This window comes from Plectropomus leopardus, chromosome 23 (genome assembly GCF_008729295.1).
Source record: "Plectropomus leopardus isolate mb chromosome 23, YSFRI_Pleo_2.0, whole genome shotgun sequence".
Lineage (NCBI taxonomy): Eukaryota > Metazoa > Chordata > Actinopteri > Perciformes > Serranidae > Plectropomus > Plectropomus leopardus.
The window spans coordinates 5,589,607-5,612,420 of record NC_056485.1 but is presented as its reverse complement, the minus strand read 5'-3'; the positions used below and the strand labels follow the sequence as shown (position 1 = coordinate 5,612,420).

Below are 22,814 nucleotides of genomic sequence, written 5' to 3'. Positions count from 1 at the left end.
TCACACCAATTCACCACTAAATACTGACACTCATCTCTTAAAAGCATTGAACTTCAAACACACACGCATGCATGCACGCACACGCACGCACGCACACACACAGACACACACATATACGCAATGGTACCTTCCTGGCAATCTCATGATATGTGAATAGTCTGTTTTTAACCATAACGTTTAGCATCCGCTGTGACTCTAACTACAGCCCTCATTTAAAAACTAAACTAGTCCCTTAATATTTAAAAACGTATCTATTAATATCATTCACATCTATTAATATCATGAATAACAAAGACTTAAGGTTCACACCGGTAGCATTTTACTCCATCTCTCAAAGTTTCTAAAGATAGTGTATGAAAATAACCAAATAACAAAAAAGTTATTTTATCAAAGCAACTTATGAAATGACAACGTGTCATCTGAAAAGCAGTACCTCGTAGTGACACATGGGAATATCACCTCTAATTCCTCTTATCTCAATTTAGCATTTTAGCACTTTTCAGCCTATTGTTTTGGTCATTTTAATCCAGTTTGTATTTGGTGGACCCCGCCACTGGCAAAAAAACAAAAAACAAAAAAAAAAAAAACAACAGCTACTACATAGAGAGGTACTTACAAAATGTAAGTAAATTTAATAGCTATTGCTGGTCACAAATAGGCCAGTTTAAAAAAATTAAACCAGTCTATTTATTTTAATAAAACAAAAATCCTAAACAATGAAACCTCACTGTGGAGAGGGAAATTAAGAAAAACATTTTTTTTGTTGTCGTATCGTGTCTACTCTTCTTTAATTTGTATAGCGACATATTTCTTTTTTTTTTTTTTTACATATTATTATTTGACATATAATTTTAAAACTACCATGTGAAATTAATGTGTTATAAAGGCATTTTAAAGTGTTTCATAATGTAAGTGCACAATGTGAACTACTGTTCTATTGCAACATTTAGGGCAGATTTTGTACAGTATATTGAAATAATACATTAAATAACAGTTAATCAATGTCTGCATTTTAAGTAGTGTTTGCTCATTTTGATATAAATATATGTTTTAGTTTCCCTTGCTCAGAGGCAGTTAAGCATGGCACTGTTATTGGGGTACTGAACAAGCAATCTTTGGACACTGAGGAAGCATGCAATGGTGACAGAAATCAATGGAATTTTTGTTTATGTACAAGATAAAGTCTTTTTTAAATAGACTGTACACTCAGCCTGCTTTATGCTGCAATTTCTATTATGTCTATGTGTCATAAGCAGGCGTGTGCACTTCTATGGACATGCAGTAAGGCATCAGAAAAACAGGAAGACTCTTAGCCACAAACCACTTAATTTTAGAAACTGATATAGCCAGCAGCCCAGACCTTTTCCTGTTTGTGACAGCAAACAAGTGAACAAACAATTCATTTTGTACTTATTTACAGATAAACTTTATTCTGTTTGCTCTTGTTGTTCCTTTCACTATATTCTGTGTGTCAATGTACACTATATTGACACTTCGTGTCAGATTTTGGTTTGTTACATCTGATTATTTAATATACAGAATTCTGCACAGGAATATATCTTATTATTAAATCAGTGTATAGTGTGGAGACCATTTTTGCACATATTTTTACAGCTGCCCCAGTTTCCAGTGAGAAACAGGAAGCACAGATTGGCCCAACTCACAGTTCATGTTACTGAGAGTTCAGTTCCCACATTGAACCAGCGGAGGGCATAAAAAAACAATATTTCAGTAGTAGCATCACAAACACTTGCTTGTCATCATCTCTGACAGACAACTGTGACCAATCTGACTTCTCTTGAGTCTTTTAAAACACTGTGTAGGTAAAGAGTGGTGACAAAGGATGCTGTTCAAAGTCAGCAAGGGAGAGTACTTGGCAAAACAAAATATATAAATGAAAGATGCAAAAGGAGAGAAGAAAACACTGTAAAAAGAGGATTTGTTGATGGAAATGTATAATTACAGAAACTGAAAAGGAAAGGAAAAAAGAAACATCAATATATATATAGGACTAAACCATCATCACCCTGATTATATAGTACAGTAAAGATGGCCTGCCTAACAAAAAACTGACTAATAATAATAATATTAATAATACTAAATAATTATAAACAGGAAATAAAAAGTGATGGCATTAAAATAAATAAAGAATTGTGGTATTGGAACAGTCATAATAATAATACCGAGCTTTTTCACATAAATAGAAAGAACAGGGTTTGATTCCTTGAAAATCTTAACCAGTATAACTTTATTGCTTTATTGTGGAGAGAGCAAAGAAGAAACATATATATATATATATATATATATATATATATATAAAAGAGAGAGTTTAAAAAAAATAAAAACAGGAAAACCATATGGGCAAATGTATTGTATCACCTACGATATGTAATAATCATCATCATCATCATCATCATCACTTTTGTGTTAAACAGTGGAACTATTGGAGTGAAGCAGCCTTCCTCAGAACTGTAAATATATTTCTTTACATCCCTGCAAAGCTGATTTGCAGCTTACAAACTATTAAATTATCAAACTAATGTCAACACAGTAACTTTCTTATGGCTGAAACTCTGCATATTTTTAGTATACACTGTCAAATATTACCTTGTCTGGATTTTTTCCATCAGGCATCCGCTATAAAATGAATGAATAAGTTACAAGATATCATAAATAGATATGATCCTAAATGAACAAAAGATACAAAAAGGAAAGAACAAAAAAACAAAATTGTACAAATTCTGTTTTTGTCCATCCAACCAATCAAAAACAGTTACAGTGTAACATTTACACACAACATACTGTAATCTCTGTGTGGACTGATGTGATACAGTTTTGGCCGCCAATCTGCTGTGAAATGCCCGCGAATAACAAAGCACAAGATTTAACGACACCGGAAGTGCTGTGCTGGTTTTGGGGAAGCCGCTATAAGCTGCTGTAGCTTTGCGTCAATGACGAGAGACGCTACGTAAAAAAAAAAAAAAAAAAAAAAAAAACAGCTCACCGAGGTGGTTTATAAACTACCGTGGCCATTTGTACATTCCCGCCACGTGTATAGCGACGGATACATCTAGCTGTTAATTTCATTCCTGCTGAATTTCGGACCTGTTTGGATGTGTCAAATGCTTGAATTCACCGCAGGGACACTATGAAAACACAGTGAGAAAACCAGCAGCTTTTTCCAAGGTGAGCGTCTCTGTCACGTTAGCCAGCACTAACGTTGTGTTAACAGACGGTAGTGTTGGTCGGTTGTTTTTTAACGAAATGGTATTTTCGACATCTTCTAAGAAAGCGGGTTGTTTCACTGTCGGCTGGGTGATGAGGCGACAATACGGCTGTTGTTTCCTCCTGTGTTACTTCAAATTTGGATGTCAGACTGAGTATAAACTACCACACTACAACGTAGTTTACCTATAGTGCTTTTTAATAGCAGAAATAATGTGTTATTGCGAATTTAAATCACTACTTTTTGTGTATCTTCGGTTCTTTTCTGTTCCTTCGTGGAAAGAAACAGGTGTTTATTTAGCCGTGTTCAATTAAGACGCTATTGTTGGGGAATAGCTTTTTAAATACGATTTAACCATTCATATTCAGTCATGATGTAAGTCTGTTTTAAGTCTCCAGTTACAGTTACTGAGCTACTATTGAGTGAGACAGTTTATTATCTTAGGGACTGTTCTTTATTTATCAGAGTAGGGGGTGGCTGGGATGTGCTTTTTTGTATCATGATCCTCCCCTGGGCTACAAATATTTTAGCTTGAGCCTTTCTTGAGTGACCGGGGGAAGATGAATGACCCTCTGTCCAACATAAACAACAATATTTCAGTTTTTGGTTATGATTAATAAGATAGGATTGAAACAGGAAATGCATTGTGAAATTAAAGCAGTGCAAATACAAAGCAAGCTATATACAATGACTAGAGTTACATAGCAGAAAAGGAAATTCATAGCAAATATAGAATACAATGTATTACAAATATAAACTAAATATAGAACTAGATAACAGAACTGGCAAATAGTAAGGTGTAAAATATAATAAAAAATAGTCAATAGTAAGGTGCAAAACAAAAAAACAGATAGTAAGGTCTGAAATATAACAAAATAGCTTACAGTGAGGTGAAGAAATATTAAAAATAGCTTACAGTAAGGGGCAAAATATAAGAAAAAATAGCTTACAGTAGGGGCAAAATATAACAAAAAATAGCTTACAGTAAGGTGCAAAATCTAACTAAAATAGCTAATAGTAAGGTGCAAAATATAACAAAAACAGCTAATAGTAAGGTGCAAAATATAACAAAAACAGCTAACTGTAAGGTGCAAAATGTCACTAAAAATAGATTACATTAGGGTACAAATGTAAAAAGGAAAAAATAGATAACAGTGTGGTGCAAAATATAACAAAAATAGATTACAGTATGGTGCAAATTGGAGATTAATTTAAGAAAAAGATGCCTGATTCTGCAGGCATTTTAAACAATACAAAAAATAAGACCATTTAAAGTTGAATTACTCGTGGCGAAGCCAAATCAAACAACACTACTCCCTTCTCTGTGCTGAAAAAATAGTGTTTTACACCATCCCCTCTCTGCTCACAAATACAAGTCCCTTATAGTGTGTCTGTTTTCCTGTTGTTGATTGCATCATGGCCCCTGCCCTCTGATGATCACACTCAGTCACTGTGACTCAGGTTTACTGTACGGAACAATAATCTCCTATGACTCAGTGAAACAGCATCTAGGGTTTACCTGACACCTTTTTAAGGGTTATAGGCAACGTGAGGAACTAAACTGCAGATAGCAGAAATAAAACTAATCCAGTAGTTCCTAAACTGAAGTCCAGAGACTTAGATTTGTTCTCATGTATTATAATTATTTCTTCCACCACGTCTTCTCAAAGATCCAGTATGTAGAATTTGGGGGATATTTTGGCAGGAATGGAATATAATGTAATAAGTATGTTTTCTTTAGTGTATGATCACCTGAAAATAACAATCCTTCTATTTTTGCAACCTTAGTATGAGCAGTTTATGTCTACATGTTGAACAGGTCCATGTCCTTAGTCCACCTTGTTGTACCATCATGTTTCTACAGTTGTCCAGAGTGTACACAAATACTGGCTCTAGATTGGGCCATCCCTGTTTTTTGCGTATTCACTTCACACACACACACACACAAAAAAGATAAATAAATTACCGTGAAAATACTCAGGGCTTTATCACTTCAGTGTTTTTCAGTTTAAATTACGCGGTCTGTTGGTTTTTGAGACGAAGCCACCTCTCTGGATGATTTGGCTCCTGGTAAAAACCTCCTGAACATCTGGATGTTAAGTTCTCAAAGTAAAAAGGCGAGTAAACATTAGCAGGTGCAAGCAGCCTTTCCCTGACATGCCAGACAGTGTAGGAGAAACACTGTTTTGAACTAGAAACTGCTTTATTCAGTGTTTTTACTGCTTTAAATCACCTGGTCCATTTTTGTGGAGAGGAGGAGACCTCTGAGGATAATCCAGCTCCCGGTTAAAACCTCCTAAACAATGAACACTAAAGGAATTCTAACTGGGAGCTCACACTTGGCACATGGGAGAAGTTTCAGCTGGTTATAATCTGCTAGGTTTTTTTTTACTGCTAGATCCTACACACTACTCCTTTAACGAACAAATCTGGATTTTTGTTTCCCATAATGTGATTCATAACTTCAGTACTCTAATTTGAATATGTTTGTTTTTAGGTCTGACTCTCAGATTGTATTATTGACTCACAGACATTAGTTTCAGATCTTTTCTGCGCTCTGCGTGTTGTTCCCCTGCATCTTAATAGTTGACTGTCTGGAGATGAATGACCGTTTTTCCTAAATGACAAACACAAGTATTGTTTTAGTGTCCCGCGGACCGGAGCAGATCGGTTTCAGCCTTTTGTTCTGGTGGCTGTTTATCCTCCACACCTTCTTATGTCTTGATCAAGCGTCTTCGTAGGAACTGAACAGCCAGGCTCTGCAAACCTGTGGTATCTGTGGTATTGAAACAGTGTCACAATATTGTTCTTTTCTCCTTTTTTAAAATAAAGTTTAGGTTTTTTTTTCTGATTTTATCATATACAGTGAATATTGCATTGACAGAATCATTGTCTTAGTATCAGTTAACAAAGCATATTTGTTTGTGCAGATAGTCTGCACTTATAAAACTTAATGTGTTCATTATGTAGCAAATAGACACAGACGCATTTCTGTTAAAGAGCCATCGTTAGCGTGAACTTTTAGGAGTTCTATTTGTTTTTCGATCTTTGCCAAAACCGCCACAAATGAACTCGGAAACCCTGAATTGCACTTGGAGTTTATCACTCTGGAGTCTTGCTCCTAAGTTTTCAGAATCAGCTGCACGGTTCCACTTTTTGTGAGCTGAAACAAACTGTTTATCAGGGCTCACAGCGAGACTGAAGCAGCTGACAGCCCTGTTGACACCTTTGTGACTCTGTTATGTCTTTTTGAGCTCTGACCTTAGATGGCCCCCTTGGGCACTTGCCTTGTTGACTTCTGTGTGTCCTTATTATGATCACACAGAAACCAGACCACTGATAATTGTTTGACTGGCTGGCCTCTATCAGTTAGATATTAAGTGTTTTGTCCATAACACAGACTCATTTTAGTCCGAGGAACAAATTCGGAAAGCTTTGAAGCAGCAGGCAGTCAGTTTTAATTAAATTGTAACCGCTAACCAAGCACAGTGTGTGACCATTGGAGTTTTTCCCCTCCCATCCTGTCTGTTACTCTCTTTCATGATATGTTTGATGAAGTAGAACACCTTGACATTTTAATAACGTGCATGTCAACATCACTTTGTCCATGATTTACCAGCAGGCTCTAATTAGTTCTGCTCAGCTGCCTAAAATTTTGTAGCTTTCTAGGTAGACTGTAATGACTTTTGACCGAGCTGAATTACTGGCTGGCAGGCTTTAAAAACCTCGTCCGGTCTCACTGAGAGGCAGCCAACCATCTAACCAGGGAGAAAACAGGCTTTAAATCAGGGATACACAACTAACTTTACTTGGGGCCACTTTTTCCAAAATAAAAGGAGGCCAGGTGGCCCATACGCATTTCTAAAATAGGATTTTAACATATTTCTAGGATTTTAGGACGTTTTTAGGATTTTAGGACATTTCAAGGATTTTAGGATATTTCTAAGATTTTAGGGCATTTCTAGGACTTAAGGATGTGTCTAGGATTTTAGGACATTTTAAGGATTTTTGGACATTAATAGGATTTTCGGATGTTTCTCGGATTTTTAGTACATTTTAGACAGGACTTTAGAATTTTTATAGGACTGTAGGACATAGAGGGAAATTAGAATAGTTCTTGGATTTTGGGACATTTCAAGGGTTTTAAGACATTTGTAGAATTTTAAGATATTTCTGGCATTTTAGGACTTTTCTAGGATTTTAGGATGTTGCTAAGTTTTGGGGATGTTTCTAGGATTTCAAGATGTTTCTATGATTTTAGGATATTTCTTGGATTTCAGGACATTTGTAGGATTTTGGCACGTCTCTAGGATTTTAGGACTTTTCCAGGATTTCAGGACATTTCTGAGTTTTTAGGACATTTCTTGAACTTCAGGACAATTGTAGAATTTCAGGACATTTCTAGGTCTGAAGCACATTTCTAGGATTTACAGGATGTTGCAGGATTTTAGGACATTTCTTGGATTTCATGGAATTTGCAGGATTGTGGGAAATGCAGGGGATCTGCCACAGGCATGTTTTTGATAAACAAGCTCTATTTTGATGCTGTTTTATGCACTCTTGCATCTTATCTATACTAGAAGTACAAAAATTCTCAGTGTGAATCACCTTATTTTTATTTTTTAAGAAAAAATGGCACTGTATCGGGGGCCAGATTTGGCCTGCTGTAGGTTGAGTATCACTACATTAATTTAACTCAGCTATCAACGATGGCCACATTGCGTACAAGCCCTGTGATCCATGAAAAACAAAGGACACACAAAAGGTGGGAAATAAACTGAATTGTGTAATTTACATGTTTACAGTCAGCATCTGAGTCACACCTGCTTTTGTTTTTAGGCAGGAGGAGTTGGCAGTTGGCAGGTTTAAGGAAGTAGACCAAACGCTAACAAACAAGTGGAAACCAAACACCCTCGGGCAAAAAGTAGTCAGTGGAAAGAATATTCAGTCAGGCCACTTCCTCCTCCACAGCTGCAAAATGCCGACACATTCTTTATTATGTTCGTGAGATTTGGAGCTGTGTTAAGATTTGTTGCGTGTTTATGAGCCATATTTTAGGAAGGAGGACTCCCAAAGTAGGGCAAACGTGAGCCCAGCCCTATCGTATATCCAGCCTCAACAAGTCAAAACAAGCAAAGCAGCCACGCTTTACGCTGCCCTTTGCTGTGCTGCGAGTGGGGAAAGAGTTTTGCCAGAGACCAAATCGATACCTTTTAAGTGCTGCTGTTTGCTTAGGGAGTGCGAATTCATGACTACTATACACATTAAACAGGGAAACAGTGTGTTCCCAGCCTCAGGGTGCTGGTCCCAGTGCCAGCGACTCAATGGAAAGTTTTTGAGACTGCACTTAGTCAGGTTATTGGATTGGGACTAGGGGTCGACAGAAAGTGGTTTTTCAGGGCCGATACCGATAGAGGTTATTAGTTCTTAAAGGGACCTATAACTGATATGCATTTACAGTAAAAATGAAAATCTTTCTGTCAGTATTTAACAACTCCAACACAAAACCTTTAGCAAATGTTTAATCATAACTGAAACTTTCAACATCATCTACAGCAAGTTACCAGCAACTTTTTTTTATAAAGTCAAGTGAAAATTTAAATAAAAATCAATAAATAATAATAGCAAAATGCCAAATATCGACCCCAATAATTGGCCAGGCCGATAATCTGTTGAACCCCTGATTGGGACATTACGCTCCCCAGTGGCTCAGTGGCTCAATTACATTAAACTGCAAGTTGTTAGAAATTTAAAGGTTAACATCCATAATTCCCAGACACGTATCTGACATCTGCACTGCAGCATGTCTTTGACAGCGTCTTACCAGCTTCTCGCAGCCTCTTGCCAGAATGTCGATGAATTCCTACATCTATAAGTAGTGCAACCTTTACAGAGGAGCATCCAGGAGACAAACTACGCTCTAGGCTCTGTTGTTGTCGAAGATGGGGCTGACCTTTGTTCTCTCCTGTTGCAGTTTCACCAGAACTTCCTACATCAGGATGAAGGAACGGACAGATGCTCCTCAGGACCGGTGAGTTTCTAGAATCAAGAAACTCTCACTTCCTACTTTTTGCTCTCGACCACAGTTTCTGTGTGTTTTTTGAAACTGTTTTGTTGCACTGATGTAACAGTTTAAACATCTTGTGTTTCTTGTCTCTGCTGCTGCGCAGTAAAGTCCACCTTGTTAGTCACCAGTCGAATGCTTTTAAGTGAAGCAGAGGCAGCGGGACATGTTGAGTTTGCATTAGCAGTAACTTAACACGGCCCTGCTCCAGCTGTGAGAGAGTGATGAGTAAACATTGAGGCTGATATCCGTGAGATTAGATTACAAAGAATAGTGCTGGATAACGTGCGTCTTTTCACACGCACATGGATCTTTTGTGCATATGACGTCAGTTTGGGGAAACTGCTGTACATAGTGGTAGTTATAGATTGTCAACACATGAAATAGGCAGTTCGGCAGTATTCCTATTGTGTACTGTAAAGCATCTTTCACAAAACACTCTTTATTTCCATCTGCAGTGGCTGCTTGGTGGGAGTCTGTTTCTTCATTCTGGGCCTGGGAACGCTGCTACCATGGAACTTCTTCATGACTGCCTCATTGGTAAATGAACTGCAATTTACTCAAAGACAGTCGGACTGATACAGTACCTGTGCATTATATGCTGAAATGTTTTATTATGCTTTGTCATTGGCATAATGTTTGAGGGTCATTCTGTCTGATAATGATTATTTAATAACTGTAGAAAAGACTGCTCCCTGGACTCAAAAAAAAGAGTATATTTGAGGTGCTCTTTGGGATGGGATTCAAAAATTGGTAGAGGAAAAACAAGGAAAACTCCCGAGCACTCTCTTCAAACAATTAAAATGTCTTTTAATATCACGGCATGGTCATACAAACCTTTAAAAACAAGCTTTAATGCGTTTCAGCATCAAGCCTTCATCAGTAAGTCATGCTGACTTCTTAATTTTAATTCTTTGAAGAGAGTGTCTTGGAGTTGTTCTTGTTTTTCTCTACCAATAATTATTTAATACTGAGAAACTGCGATATTTTCAGGCGTTATCGTGCTGTGAAAATCTCCCACGGTAGCAATCCTAGTCATAACTCAGGAAAGGCCTGTTTTTAAAGTGACTTCTCTGAGGGTGAAATTGTTTGTCCGTTGGGTTACTACTTAAACCTCTTAAAGAATCACATGCTGGGTGGATGACAGTGGTCTTACGGATAATAAGCTGTTTATATAATACAAAAAATATTTAGATGGCAAATCTGTACTATGTAACATAAGTGTACATGATGGGCTGGATTAGTCAAATTGGTGTTATGAAGCGAGTGGTTTAAGTGATTACTTGATGTGTTGTGCAGTCTAAGTGTAATGATCCATAAATCCACACAGTCCATCATATGACTTTAGGTAACCATGTGGATCACCTCACAAGAACATGCAAACATGTGATCCACATGTTTGGGTTTCCCCCAACAATGAATGTGGGGAATGTCTGGCTCCACCATGTCCGCCATGCTAGAGACGTGTGTCTGGAAACACGGCTGCTGTGAGCACCGAGAATGAGCTCGAACGGTAAAGTTGAGGGCTATAAAACCAAAACAATGAGCTGAAAGGAACAAACATTTGACTGCGTTCCCGTGGATCCTTAAATAGGCATTAAATTAATTAAATCCCCCAAAAATTAAGGCCTTAATTAGTATTAAAGTGTATATTAATCGTTTTTTCTCTTATGTCGCATTTTAAACTCTCAAAATAATTGGTAACATCTTCTTTTTAAAAATAATTCATTGGATCTCACATTAATGTCAAGCAGATGTGTGAACATTAGAATCAACAACACTTTAATTTTAGGGGTTGGAATCACCAGAGGCTCCATGATATGATATTATCCCAATAAAAAAGTCATTACAACATGATCTTAAACACGTCGCGATATGCTGAGTATTGCTGATATATTGCGAATTATTGCCTTTTTTTCACTTGCAACTTATGTCTTTCAAAGGAAATATTTGTCAACCTTTGTTTTATCTTTTAGGAGAAGGTTTTCAGTCTGTTCATTTTATTACAGTCCTTATTATTGCTGCAAAGTGAATGACTTCTTTTCTATTGTTGGCTAAAATCATTTACGTTTGCATGTAAAGATTTTTGTGTGCAGTTCATTTGACAGTGATAATTCAACATTTGCCTTGTTTCATCCGGGTTCGCAGTATTTCCAAGGTCGCCTGAACACGACAGAATGGAGCAACGGCACAGTGGTGGTGCGCAAGGAGTACTACTTCAACAACTGGATGACCCTGCTGTCCCAGCTGCCCCTGCTGGTGTTCACACTGCTCAACTCCTTCCTCTACCAGAGGTCAGTGACAGGCTCAATCAGTGTCAGAGGAGGTCAATATTTGCAACAATAATTCACAAACAGACGGCGGTCCCATTATGTTCAGTAGAAGAAATGACAAAGTTGTGTATATGACCTTCTTTTGTGCCAAAATATTCCTCTGTGGTGTATGTCGTATCCAGTTTTAGGTGTGTTTTTGGTTAAATGACTGATGTGAGTGTGTGTTGTTGCAGGATATCAGAGGCAGTGCGCATCGCAGGTAGCCTGGTTTTCATCCTGCTGCTCTTCATCCTCACAGCCGTGCTGGTCAAAGTGCCCATGGAGGAGGATCGCTTCTTCTCTGTCACCATGGCTACTATCTGGTTCATCAACTGTAAGTCAGTCAGTGTGGCTGAGTGTGTGTAAAAGCCTGAAAGAAGAAGAAGAGATTAAGAGTACATTTCCCTCTCCTCCTCAGCGTTTGGCGCCGTGCTGCAGGGCAGCCTCTTCGGTTTGGTGGGTCAGCTGCCTCAGAAGTACAGTGCCATCTTCATGAGCGGCCAGGGCCTCGCCGGGACCTTCGCCGCCATCGCCATGCTGCTAGCCATAGCCAGTGAGCCACCCACATACACACAGAGCCCTAACAGGCGCCTAATCCCCAGTTGCCTAGTAACAGAGGACATTCAAAGTGGATGTCGAGCTAGTCAAATCAGCATGATGCCACAAAACACACTCTGTTCCATTTCAAAGAAACAGCTCGTGTTTTCATTCATTTATCTTTAAGGTTTCTCTCCCAGAATTCCTAATGAGTGTGTGTTTGTCATCAGGCGACGTCGACTCTGAGACAGCGGCGTTGGGTTACTTTATCACGCCATGTGTGGGAACGCTGGTCACACTCTTCAGCTACCTGCTGCTGCCCCGCCTGGTCAGTCAGCTCCCAGCTCTGCATGACTACATTACCCACAATGCACTCATCCTCTCATAAACTAGGGTGTCATGTCTTTGTTTGACCCCTTGACCATGAATCAATATGAAATCAGGCTATTTAAAGAGACGGTTCACCCCAAAATCAAACATTTTAATCTGTGCTTACAAGTTTTTCCCAAAATTCAGTGCCACTATCTTAAAGGGACAGTTCACCCAAAATTCCAAATGACATATTTTCCCTCTTGCCTGTAGTGCTATTTATGGCTAGATGGCACTCAGCTTGTGGTGCTCAGAGCGCCAAAAAAATGCATTTGAACACTCAACAGCAATGTCTCTCTCCAGAAACCTTGACCCGGTTACTCAAGATAATCCACAGACCTTGTTGTGAGAAGTTTAAAGTAGGAGCTATTTTCTTTCTGCTGAACTACACCCACGAACTGTATCATTATGCAGAAGGACAGTTTACCTACCCGAGCTCACCGAGCATCACTGAGCTAACTAATGTTACAGCTCAGCCAAGAAGGACGGCATTCATGCTTACAAGTCACGCTGTCATGAGCATTAGTCTCTCTTCCATGAGTAGATGCACACTTCCTCCTGTGCACTGATGGTCTGTTTATTATCTTGAGTAACCGGGTGGTGATTTCTGAAAAGAGACTTTGCTGCTGAGTTTTACAAATGTACTTAATGGCACTTTGAGCACCACAAGCTGAGTGCCATCTAGTTCCATTATACTGGAGAGAGGGCAGACATCTCTGCAGCTGATATCTCACTGCAACTCACACCAAAACCATTTAGACTTATAAATAGCACTACAGGTAAGAGGCAAAATATCTATTTTTAATTTTAAGGTGATCTGTCCCTTTAAGATGGTGCCGGCCTAACATAGTGGGACTTTGAACATTGGAAAAACATGTCGACACACATATTTTTTTTTTTAAATGGAAGCTAAATAGCAACCTCAGCAAATTTTGTGATGATCAAATGCTCAAAGGTGAAACAGGTGCCAAATATACTAGTTTGACAAGAAAAATACTTTACTACTACTACTTTAATACTTTTAAAAATCCATCCCAGTCTTGTCTATAGAAGTATCGGCCAAACAGCATAATGCATGTTTTGGTTTGGTTGTATTTTAATTTTTAAGGCCTAATTTGTGTTGTCTGGTGTTTTCCACGCAGGAGTTTGCCCAGTTTTACCTCAACAAAAGCGGCAAGTACGAGGCAGGCACCACAGACGAGCTACTAAAAGGTGGGAGTTTTGGGTTCGGCGCACTCTTTTTTTTTTTTCACACTAATGGAATTTATGACATTTATCTCCATGTTGGCACCAATTGTGAACCCCTTTAACACTGGTAGAACTGAGATCATCAAACAGTGAGAACACATCTGTTTGCTTTTCCACCGACTCGGGTTGAGTCAAATAAATTCAGCGGAGCATTATCTCGTTAAGTGAGTTGACCCTCCGTTTATCCAATTAGAGCGCTGGCAGTGCCCAGACAAAGACAGAGCCTGTTAGACTCAAAGAGGTCCACACACACCCATTTTCACTGTTTTCTAGGGAAAAAAAAAGGGACAGTGCAAGTAATCTGAATATATCCATTTACAGAGAGCAGCACAGTGGAGAACGGCAAGCTGAACGGCCACGCTAACGGCACGGTGAGCAGCAGCACAACCGAGAGGGACAGTGCAGCTGAGACCGAGGTGGACCCCAGTCCAGACGGGCCCAAGCAGGCCTTCCTGTCGGTGGAGCAAGTGGAGAAGGGACAAGCTAAGGCCTCAGTCATAGAGGTCTTCAAAAAGGTGCCACCAGTGATCACAAACATTGTTCCATCTACATAACATGTGTGAAATGAAATAATTAAATGTGCAAATGTGTCTTTTCTTTCATTTCTAGATCTGGGTGATGGCATTCTGCGTGACGTTTGTGTTCACAGTCACCCTGTCCGTCTTTCCCGCCGTCACTGCAGATGTGAAGAGCTCATTCCCAGGAAAATGGGGTATGACCTCACTTTAGCATGCTCTTACTGGATATCTGGAGGAGTGGTTTTGTAATCCTCCTGTCTCATGTTTTTCTTGCTGTTCATTCTCTCCTCAGAGCGATTCTTTATCTCAGTGTGCTGCTTCCTGATTTTCAACATCCACGACTGGTTGGGCCGGACAGTCACCACCTTGATCCGTTGGGTAGGTATCAGTCAAGATCATTTCTACATTGCAACCATACATTTCTTCTGTGGAACAGAGTAAAATTGACGCAATCTACTATAGTGGTTCTCAGTGTGTTTGGCTTGTGACCTCTCTTCACTGGTTGTCTCCTAGTTTTCGTTCTTTATTATAACAGAATGAAATCCTTTGTGATTGCACTTTCTCTTCTGTCCAACCTCCAGTTTAGTGTTAAATTACAACATCATCTGCTGTTGTACAAACAGGAATGTTTAGGCTTAAACCGGGCTCAGATTACAAGAGTTTTGGCCCAATTTATCCCTGAATCACCTTTCTCTACAATTGGAGGAGGAATCCGGTTTGGGACTTTGGTCGGTACAGATGTTCGGCTCAGATTATCTTGTAATGTGAGAGGTTTACTAATCCAGTCTTAAACCTCCTGAACTGCCCACAGACTCATCGGGGTGCCCGAATAATTTCAAGCAGGTTTGATATGAAGGATTTACAATCTGGATGATTACGTCAGTATGGAGCAGCTTATGATGTTGCCAAGAATTAGTCAACGTTCTTGCCTTTGAGGCTAACATTAGCTATTACACTACTGTTGACAGATATTAAAACTGACAGGTAAAATCTCTCTTCTAGTTCTGGTTTAAGAATGGGCAATCCATGTTGACCATTGTCTCATCCAGACTCATGTAGCCTTCTGTTTTTGTGTTTCTCACTGCAAAGCGTTATTGCAGGAAGCTGTTGCATCACGTCAGTCACCGTTTTGTTTATATCTGCTCCCCCTGAGATCATCAGTTGAGGTTGTGCATTCATGTCCACTAAGGGAAAATAATCTTAACATTTTGTCGTGTGTGTGTTTGCGATAAGAGGGAAGAACATCCGGAAAGTTGGTTAGGATTTTGACTCCTGTAATCTGAGCCCTGCTGTAAGGTGTTCTACGAGAGACATTTAGGAAGATCCAACACTTCTTTTTATTTCACCTCTGTTACTCTTTGTTCCTTTTGTGCCTGTGGAGGCATTATGTTTTTGGGTTGTCTGTCTGTCTGTCCATTTCCATAATAAAGATGTGTGTGTGTGTGTGTGTGTGTGTGAAGCATCCATGTTTTCACAGACATGAAGTGTAAGTGCACCTTGAATGCCTTGCTGCAAGGTGGCACACAGGGCTTTGTTTCTAGTTTTATATCCTCACCTGTTCCAAATCCACTTCACACTCCACCTCTTTTTACACAATGTCACCACATGTTTTTACTCCCCTCTCTCCCTCCATATGTCCTCCTCGTTTTCTCTGCAGCCTCAAAAGGAGTCTCGCCTGTTCCCAGTGCTGGTTGTCTCCAGAGTGATCTTCATCCCTCTGCTGATGCTCTGTAATGTCCAGAATCGCTACTTCCTTCCCGTCTACTTCGGCAATGATTTTGCTTTCGCCATCATCATGGCTCTCTTCTCTGTGTCCAGTGGCTACTTCGTCTGCCTCTCCATGTCCTACGCACCACAGTGAGTCCAAATAAGTTCATCTCTGATGCTGATTAATGTGGCGATAAAAACATGTATAAATATCACTCTGAAATGACAACTGCAGGACTTCGATAGCTTTTGAAGCTGTTATCATAGCTGTTTTTATATAATTTGTTTTATCATAATATGTACATTTTTGTGTTGCATTTGAATTTTGGCCTACATATTATTGTTCTCAGGACGACTGCCACATTTTACATCTCGGTTTACAACTACCTACAGATTACACATTCATAATAGGAGCTGTTTTGGTTGGAAACAAACAAACAGTGCCAGATAAAGATCTGAGTTGCGCCAGCACGTACATGGTCGATAAAAATCATACCAGGAAGGAAGGCACTAATCAGAGAGCGCCAGCAGAGCCTGGCATTCTTAGCAGTGAAGGTCAGTGAGCTCCTCCAGCTGTAAACAAACAGCAGTATTGTGCTTTGTCACAAACCAAAGCTTCATGCTGTGTCACTCAATAGAAAAACTCATGGACGTTTGATAAAAAAATGATTCGAAGCAGGCAAATTAATAAAATGACAACAATTTTGAAAAGGGTTACTAGTTAGTATATAAAAACAGGCCAGTTGGTTAAAAATCTTACTATAGGAAAATAAGAACTCAAAACTTTAACTTTAATATACTTGGCTATAGTTGAAAAAATGCTGTGCAATACAAAAGTGCTTTGGTTTCATTTAAAGGGACAGGAATACAAAAAAAAACATATTTTTCCTCTCATCTGTAGTGCTATTTATCAATCTAGGTTGTTTAGGTGCGTGTTAATGATATTGCTCTTAGAGATGTCTGCCTTCTCACCAATACAATTGAACCACATGGCATTCAGCTTGCGCGTGCTCGAAGTGACAAAAAATAAAAAATTATATATAAAATTATTTATTTATTTTAGCAAGAATATTGTGTACAACATGTATAAAACTTAACAGAGCATATACAGGACGAGGAGCACAGCATGAAATCAAATTACAATCCTCCTCATTCCTGTATCCTCCAAATAACAGCCGTATTTTTGACAAAAGGACAGTCGTCTGCCTCTAGAGGTTTAATTTGAAAAAAAGAAGTAAAATAATTTTTTTTATAGCAATATCTCTTTCCAGAAATCATAACCCGATTACTCAAGATAATCCACAGAGCTTGTTGTGAGCAGTTTCATGTAGGAACTATTTTCTTACTACTGAACTACACCCACCGGCTGTATCACTGCACAGGAGTTTTTCCTCTTGTATTTCTTTGGTGCTTTGAGCACCACATGCCGAGTGCCATCTACTTCTGTTGTACTTGAGAGAAGGCAGACGTCTGTCCGGCCGATATCCCCAACCCTCGGCAAGTCACACCAAAACAGTTTAGACTGATAAATAGCACTACAGGTTAGAGGAAAAATATATTTTTGACTTTGAATTGCCCCTTTAAAATCACAGGGATTATATAACATTAAACATACAGCTCACGAATACAATGTGATTTAGCAGCCGACTATTGAATCTCTTTGTGTCCTTGAACGCAGCAACAAGGTGTGTTCGAAATCACTCCTTGTCCTAGCTGGATCGCCATGGCAACATTGCGTAACTTTGACACAAACACTGGGGGAGACTTAAACAAAAGCGCCAATGTGGAGCTTGACTAAACCCTCCACGGCTGACCGCCTGTTCCCTCGCACTCTCTTGTCAGGTTGGTGGAGCCTAAGGATGCAGAGACTGCAGGAGCCCTGATGACTTTCTTCTTAGCGCTGGGTCTGTCCATCGGAGCCGCCCTGTCCTTCCCTCTCCGAGCCCTTGTCTAGTCACACACACATACAGCACTGCATAGACACTGTAGAATATTTTCACACGCACTCGGAGGGGAAATATGATCAACGTGTTTTTTGTCAGTCTGCCCCTCCTGGACGACCTCCTCGTTTTTTCTCCATTTTTTTCTGTCAGGTGCTGTGTGTGTGTTACAGCCTTGACAACCAAGCACCCTGAATGACGCTGGAGAAACTGGTTTAGGTAAAAAAAAAAAAAAAAACTGACATGGTTCCCTTTGAACGTAAGAACAAGGGAAATTCTGTATGTTACTCTGGTTGTGTTACCTGCTGCTAACATGCTGGAAAAGATTTCCTCTGCAGCTTATACAATTGATTTTGTTGGATTTTTTTTACGTCGACAGTTGTGTTTCTACATTTTTAGGTTTATTTATGTTGAATTTAGGTTTGTTGTAAGTAGATTTAGAACATCATCTTGTATTTTTTTTATTTGATTGATGGCTTGAATGATTATTTTTGTGTTAGATTGATACCTTAGATATTTTTGATGTACTTTTCCTCCCAGGATTTTTTTGTATTTTGTAAAGGAATAGCTCTATGTTAAAGATGTAGAACAAGAAAAACATTCTTTGAAATGTTGTACTGTAAATTACCAACAGAAGGTCATGGGCAAGTATGGATCAGGAAACAGGCAGCAGGGCACAGGCTGAGGAGTCCAAGCAGCCAGGGGGGGCCTTGACCCAGAGCCTCTGTTTAAGTGAGAGTTAACATTTCTTTCATGAATGTCAATCACATTACCATACAGAGGGACAAATGGCCTTAAAGAGACATTTAACAAGCGCGAAGGGATGCAAATCCACCAAGTAGACACACAAAACTACCACAACACACACAAAATTATCAGAAAGAGCTGTAAAACAACCACAAAAGGATACGAAATGTACTTCAGTCACAAAATTACCAGAAAGATACATGAAATGACAAAATATTGCAAAATGTATCACAAAGACCCATAAAACAATGGCGAAAGGATGCAAAATGTACCACAAAGACACACAATTGCAGCAAAAACTCATAAAACATGTAAAAAAATGTATCACAAAGGCTCAAAATTACCACAATGAACTGTAAAACAAAATCGAAAGAGTGCAAACTGACTACAAAAACTGACAAAATTGCCACAAAGAGATGCAAAACCTCTTTCAGTCTGGAGGGTCTTGCTCCTTGGTAGCAGAGTTTGGGGACCTTTAACGCATCTGTCGCCCATTGTTTTCTAATTCATCCATCCTCATGGGACTTTTTGCCAGTTTTGTTCTTTTATGTAGGCCACCTAGTCTCCTCTCCAGTGCAGCAGTACAGAGCTGCAGCATCAGCTGTGTGTCTGCAACGTCAATGCTTTTGCTGCCATCTGCTGGTCAAAAGACAGCTCCAGTTCCTTTGCTGGAAACCTTCAAGCTGATCAAAGCTGACTGTTGTTGTGTGACACTGACTACCTTCTCATGCACTAAATATTCCAGTATTTGCTTTTATTCTGAAGAAGACAATATTCCTAATGAGCTCTTACATGGCTAATCAAAAGAATACTTCACTAACAGCTTACATGCAGCCATACATACTCTTATTAACATTCCAAAACATGTTTATATTATCAGAATATGGATACATTTAAATATGAATACTCTAAATGTGCCCTATACATGTCCAAAGAATGCTACTAAAACCCAATAATATCATGAAATCCCATGTCTTACTAGGAAAATACACAAACATGTTATGCAATTTACATGACAAGCATCAAATTCAGAGTTAGTATTATCAGAATAATGGTTTAATATTAGTGTGCATGCAAATGTAGTCAGTATGAGGTCATAGGATAGTACCAACTGACAGGAAATGAATGCCAGAGTTCACGTTAACAGGTTATATGAGTATGACCACATTCTTCTACTGACATGGGACCTGGCTGGCACCGAAGCCATGATGCAATACTGGCTCAATACAAGAGGAAAATTTACCGTCAGCTAATTAAAATATTTAACTTAAGCCTGAGAACAGCCTGCAGCTACTGTTTTGTCACTAAATGTACCAACCTAGAGATGCTGTAAGCCATTAAAAAACAATTGAATCATGTGGAAGTTAGAGGAATTGTTTTCTTCAATGAGGCTATGCATTGTACAGATATTGTGTGGGTCTTTTCAATAGTATTAGTATTGCATTTTTTTGTGCCAATGATGTAGATAATTTCAGTTTTGTTGAGATTGTTTTTTCATTGTAGTGCACAAACATCTTGACATGTTAGGAACTAACTTATGGCTCAAGCTTGATGTAGATTTCTTTGTTCATGATCAGTATCACAATCTATGTAGACTGAAATTTTTCGGTAACAGTTTCTTTTTTGCTCAAAGGGATACTTCTGATCTTTTTTGTAGGTGATGGTGTATGACGTACTTTTCCGTAGTCAGTGTATTATATACAGATGCCAGTCAGTAAGCTGCCTGTTTAAAGAAGCGCTAGGAGTGCATAAATGGAGGCTAAGCAATGTACTGCTTTGAATGGTGGTCTGCCACAAAACATATTTTAGCTACTTGAAAAAAGTCCACGGGAAGCTATTAACAGCTTGAGTTCCACATTTCAAAGCCACCAAACTCAGCTGAAAGAAAGCATAAATTTTAGCTTGCTGAACGCAGGAGCTACGGGTGTACCACTGCCTCGATCAGTTAGTTAGTTTGTGTTCTCGTGTGACTGTTGTAAATCTGAACTCAGCTATTTTAACGCCAAAGTCACACAATAACATAAACAAAATAACTTATTGATGTAGTGGTAGACCAGCCGCTCCTTTGTTAAGCAAAGTTAAATCACTGTTATTCTCAATAGAGTCTAATGTGACGGCTTCAGTTCCTCCCAAAATATCTCTATCATTAAGGTAAAGCAGTTGAAGTACTCTTAATATAGCGCGCACTTAAACTAATATTGATTGTTATAGCCGGGTATTTTTTATGGTGGTTAAATTATGTTTAATTGCTGGCCCCCATCCACGGCAGTACATTGCTTAGCTGCTGTGTTGGACTCCTACCTGCTTTGCAAAATTAGGAGCGTGCCGACTGACATCAATTGTAGGCAAGTACATAGTCTATGGATAAGTACCTCAAACAACACCACTTCAAAAAATCTGAACTGTCCCTTTAAGTATACAGTTAGCATTGATTTATATGCATTTTTCCAATGTTCTTTTTTTCTTATAATAATTGGTTTACTGTATGAGGTGTCATGTGCGTGTAAATGGAGACAACTTGTCAATTATTGTGACAGCTGCTGCTTATGAAGGGAGCAATATTAGTGGAGCTTTGTTATTTTTAAAATGTTATTGTGCTGCATTCAAATGCAGCAGGAATAATCAATCTGGAGTGAACAAGCATGCATTTATATTTGAGTTAATGGTGTACAGCAAACAAAATAGGGCAGTGTAAATGGGCAAACGCAAGCAAGAAGTTCAAATGCAGTTGATGCTCACTTGAACAATGTATTTTCAGTTGGAGGCTCCTACAGAATGAAGAACTGGGACCATGATGCAGTGATTTAACACGAAGGACCTTATGTTTCATTCCATGTTATACTTCAAGATTAAGACAGCATTGCAGGTCAAAAAATTTCAAAATCTTTATTTCAAATTTTCTTTCTGCTTCTAAACTTAATTTTTGCATTGCATAAAGAACATGACTTTGGGTGGTTCTCAGGCCGTGTACAGTACTTACTTGCAGGTTTTATAACAGTATGTAGGAGTCATAATCAGCCTTAAAAATGATGAAAAGGTTTGTGTTGTGTTGACTGTAACCGTGACTGTCTGCCTCCTTGTGGTAAGTGCTGCTAATTGCAGATGTGTCAACATGGAGCACATAGCAGCGGGAAATCCTTCAGCATTAGCAACAAAATTAAGAGTTGGATGCATTCAGAATGTCTGTTTTTTTTTAATGATATGGATCAATATGTCACGTTATCCATTATGTGCAGTTCATTTGTGCTCCGTACAGACACACAGAGGATCCTGACTGAACCACCAGATTGTCTCTTGAGTTAGAGTAAAGGGAAATCATGCCTATGCATGTGCATAATGTATCTTTGTAGATTTGACTGTCAATAAACGGATGGTTTCAATTGGTTGTTTGTTGGAATTGCTCATTTGTATGAAACTTTCACTTGAGGCAGCATCACTATTTGTATGAGAAGAATCTGGATATTTGTATCCAAACATGGCCTTACTAATTTAGGCTTAAATTACCCTGTTAATCAGCGAACAAGGTTGCCTGAATACAGAGGATTAATATGTTGATCTTAGATGACACTGTATTGAGTAGCAGTGCTTTTATTTTGAAATATGAGTTGAAACCATTGTCCTGATTTTTTTATTCATGATAAATTTCTGGCAAACTGAGTTCAGTAATCAGTCTTACTTACTTGATCTTATTTACCTGCAAACCATGAATCCAAACTGTCAATTACTACCTGTTAAATTAAATTCCCATGTGTCCATTGCGAAGAATCCAAAAACAGAAAATTCTTGAAGAGTTGGAGTAAAAGGGGTCCATATTTAACAACAGCAAAACTATGTCAAAACATCTCTCTAAAAACTCTCACAACTCATGTAGTATAATCCAAGTCTCATTTATCTAATTGTATGCAAAGTACTTCCCAAAGTCCCTAAGTATTAGCAAAATACACGTGTTTGAGAAATAATGAGCACACCACATGTTAAATGAGAGCTGGGCCTTGTGAACACTGACAGGTATTTTTCTAAACAGCTTTATTTTATGCGTTTTGACCTTTCATCTTCATGCAAACTTTTTTGAGTCACTAAATTTAACCTTTTATAAAACTTTGCGTAGGTAGAACTAAGTTTCCAGTTTTGATGCGTGGACAGGGA

The 22,814-nt window shown here is 38.7% G+C and overlaps 1 protein-coding gene across 1 annotated transcript; it reads left to right on the top strand.

The window, feature by feature from the left end:
• Positions 1–3,015: 3,015 nt before the first annotated feature.
• LOC121961995 (equilibrative nucleoside transporter 2) lies at positions 3,016–18,143 on the top strand. Its single transcript, XM_042512155.1, has 13 exons — positions 3,016–3,186; positions 9,201–9,257; positions 9,749–9,830; positions 11,439–11,584; positions 11,797–11,936; positions 12,021–12,155; positions 12,370–12,467; positions 13,651–13,720; positions 14,078–14,271; positions 14,366–14,468; positions 14,567–14,652; positions 15,932–16,131; positions 17,824–18,143. Exons 2-13 carry the CDS (start codon positions 9,226–9,228, stop codon positions 17,933–17,935), a joined length of 1,398 nt encoding a protein of 465 aa, XP_042368089.1. The 5' UTR covers positions 3,016–3,186; positions 9,201–9,225; the 3' UTR covers positions 17,936–18,143.
• The last annotated feature ends 4,671 nt before the right edge of the window (positions 18,144–22,814 follow it).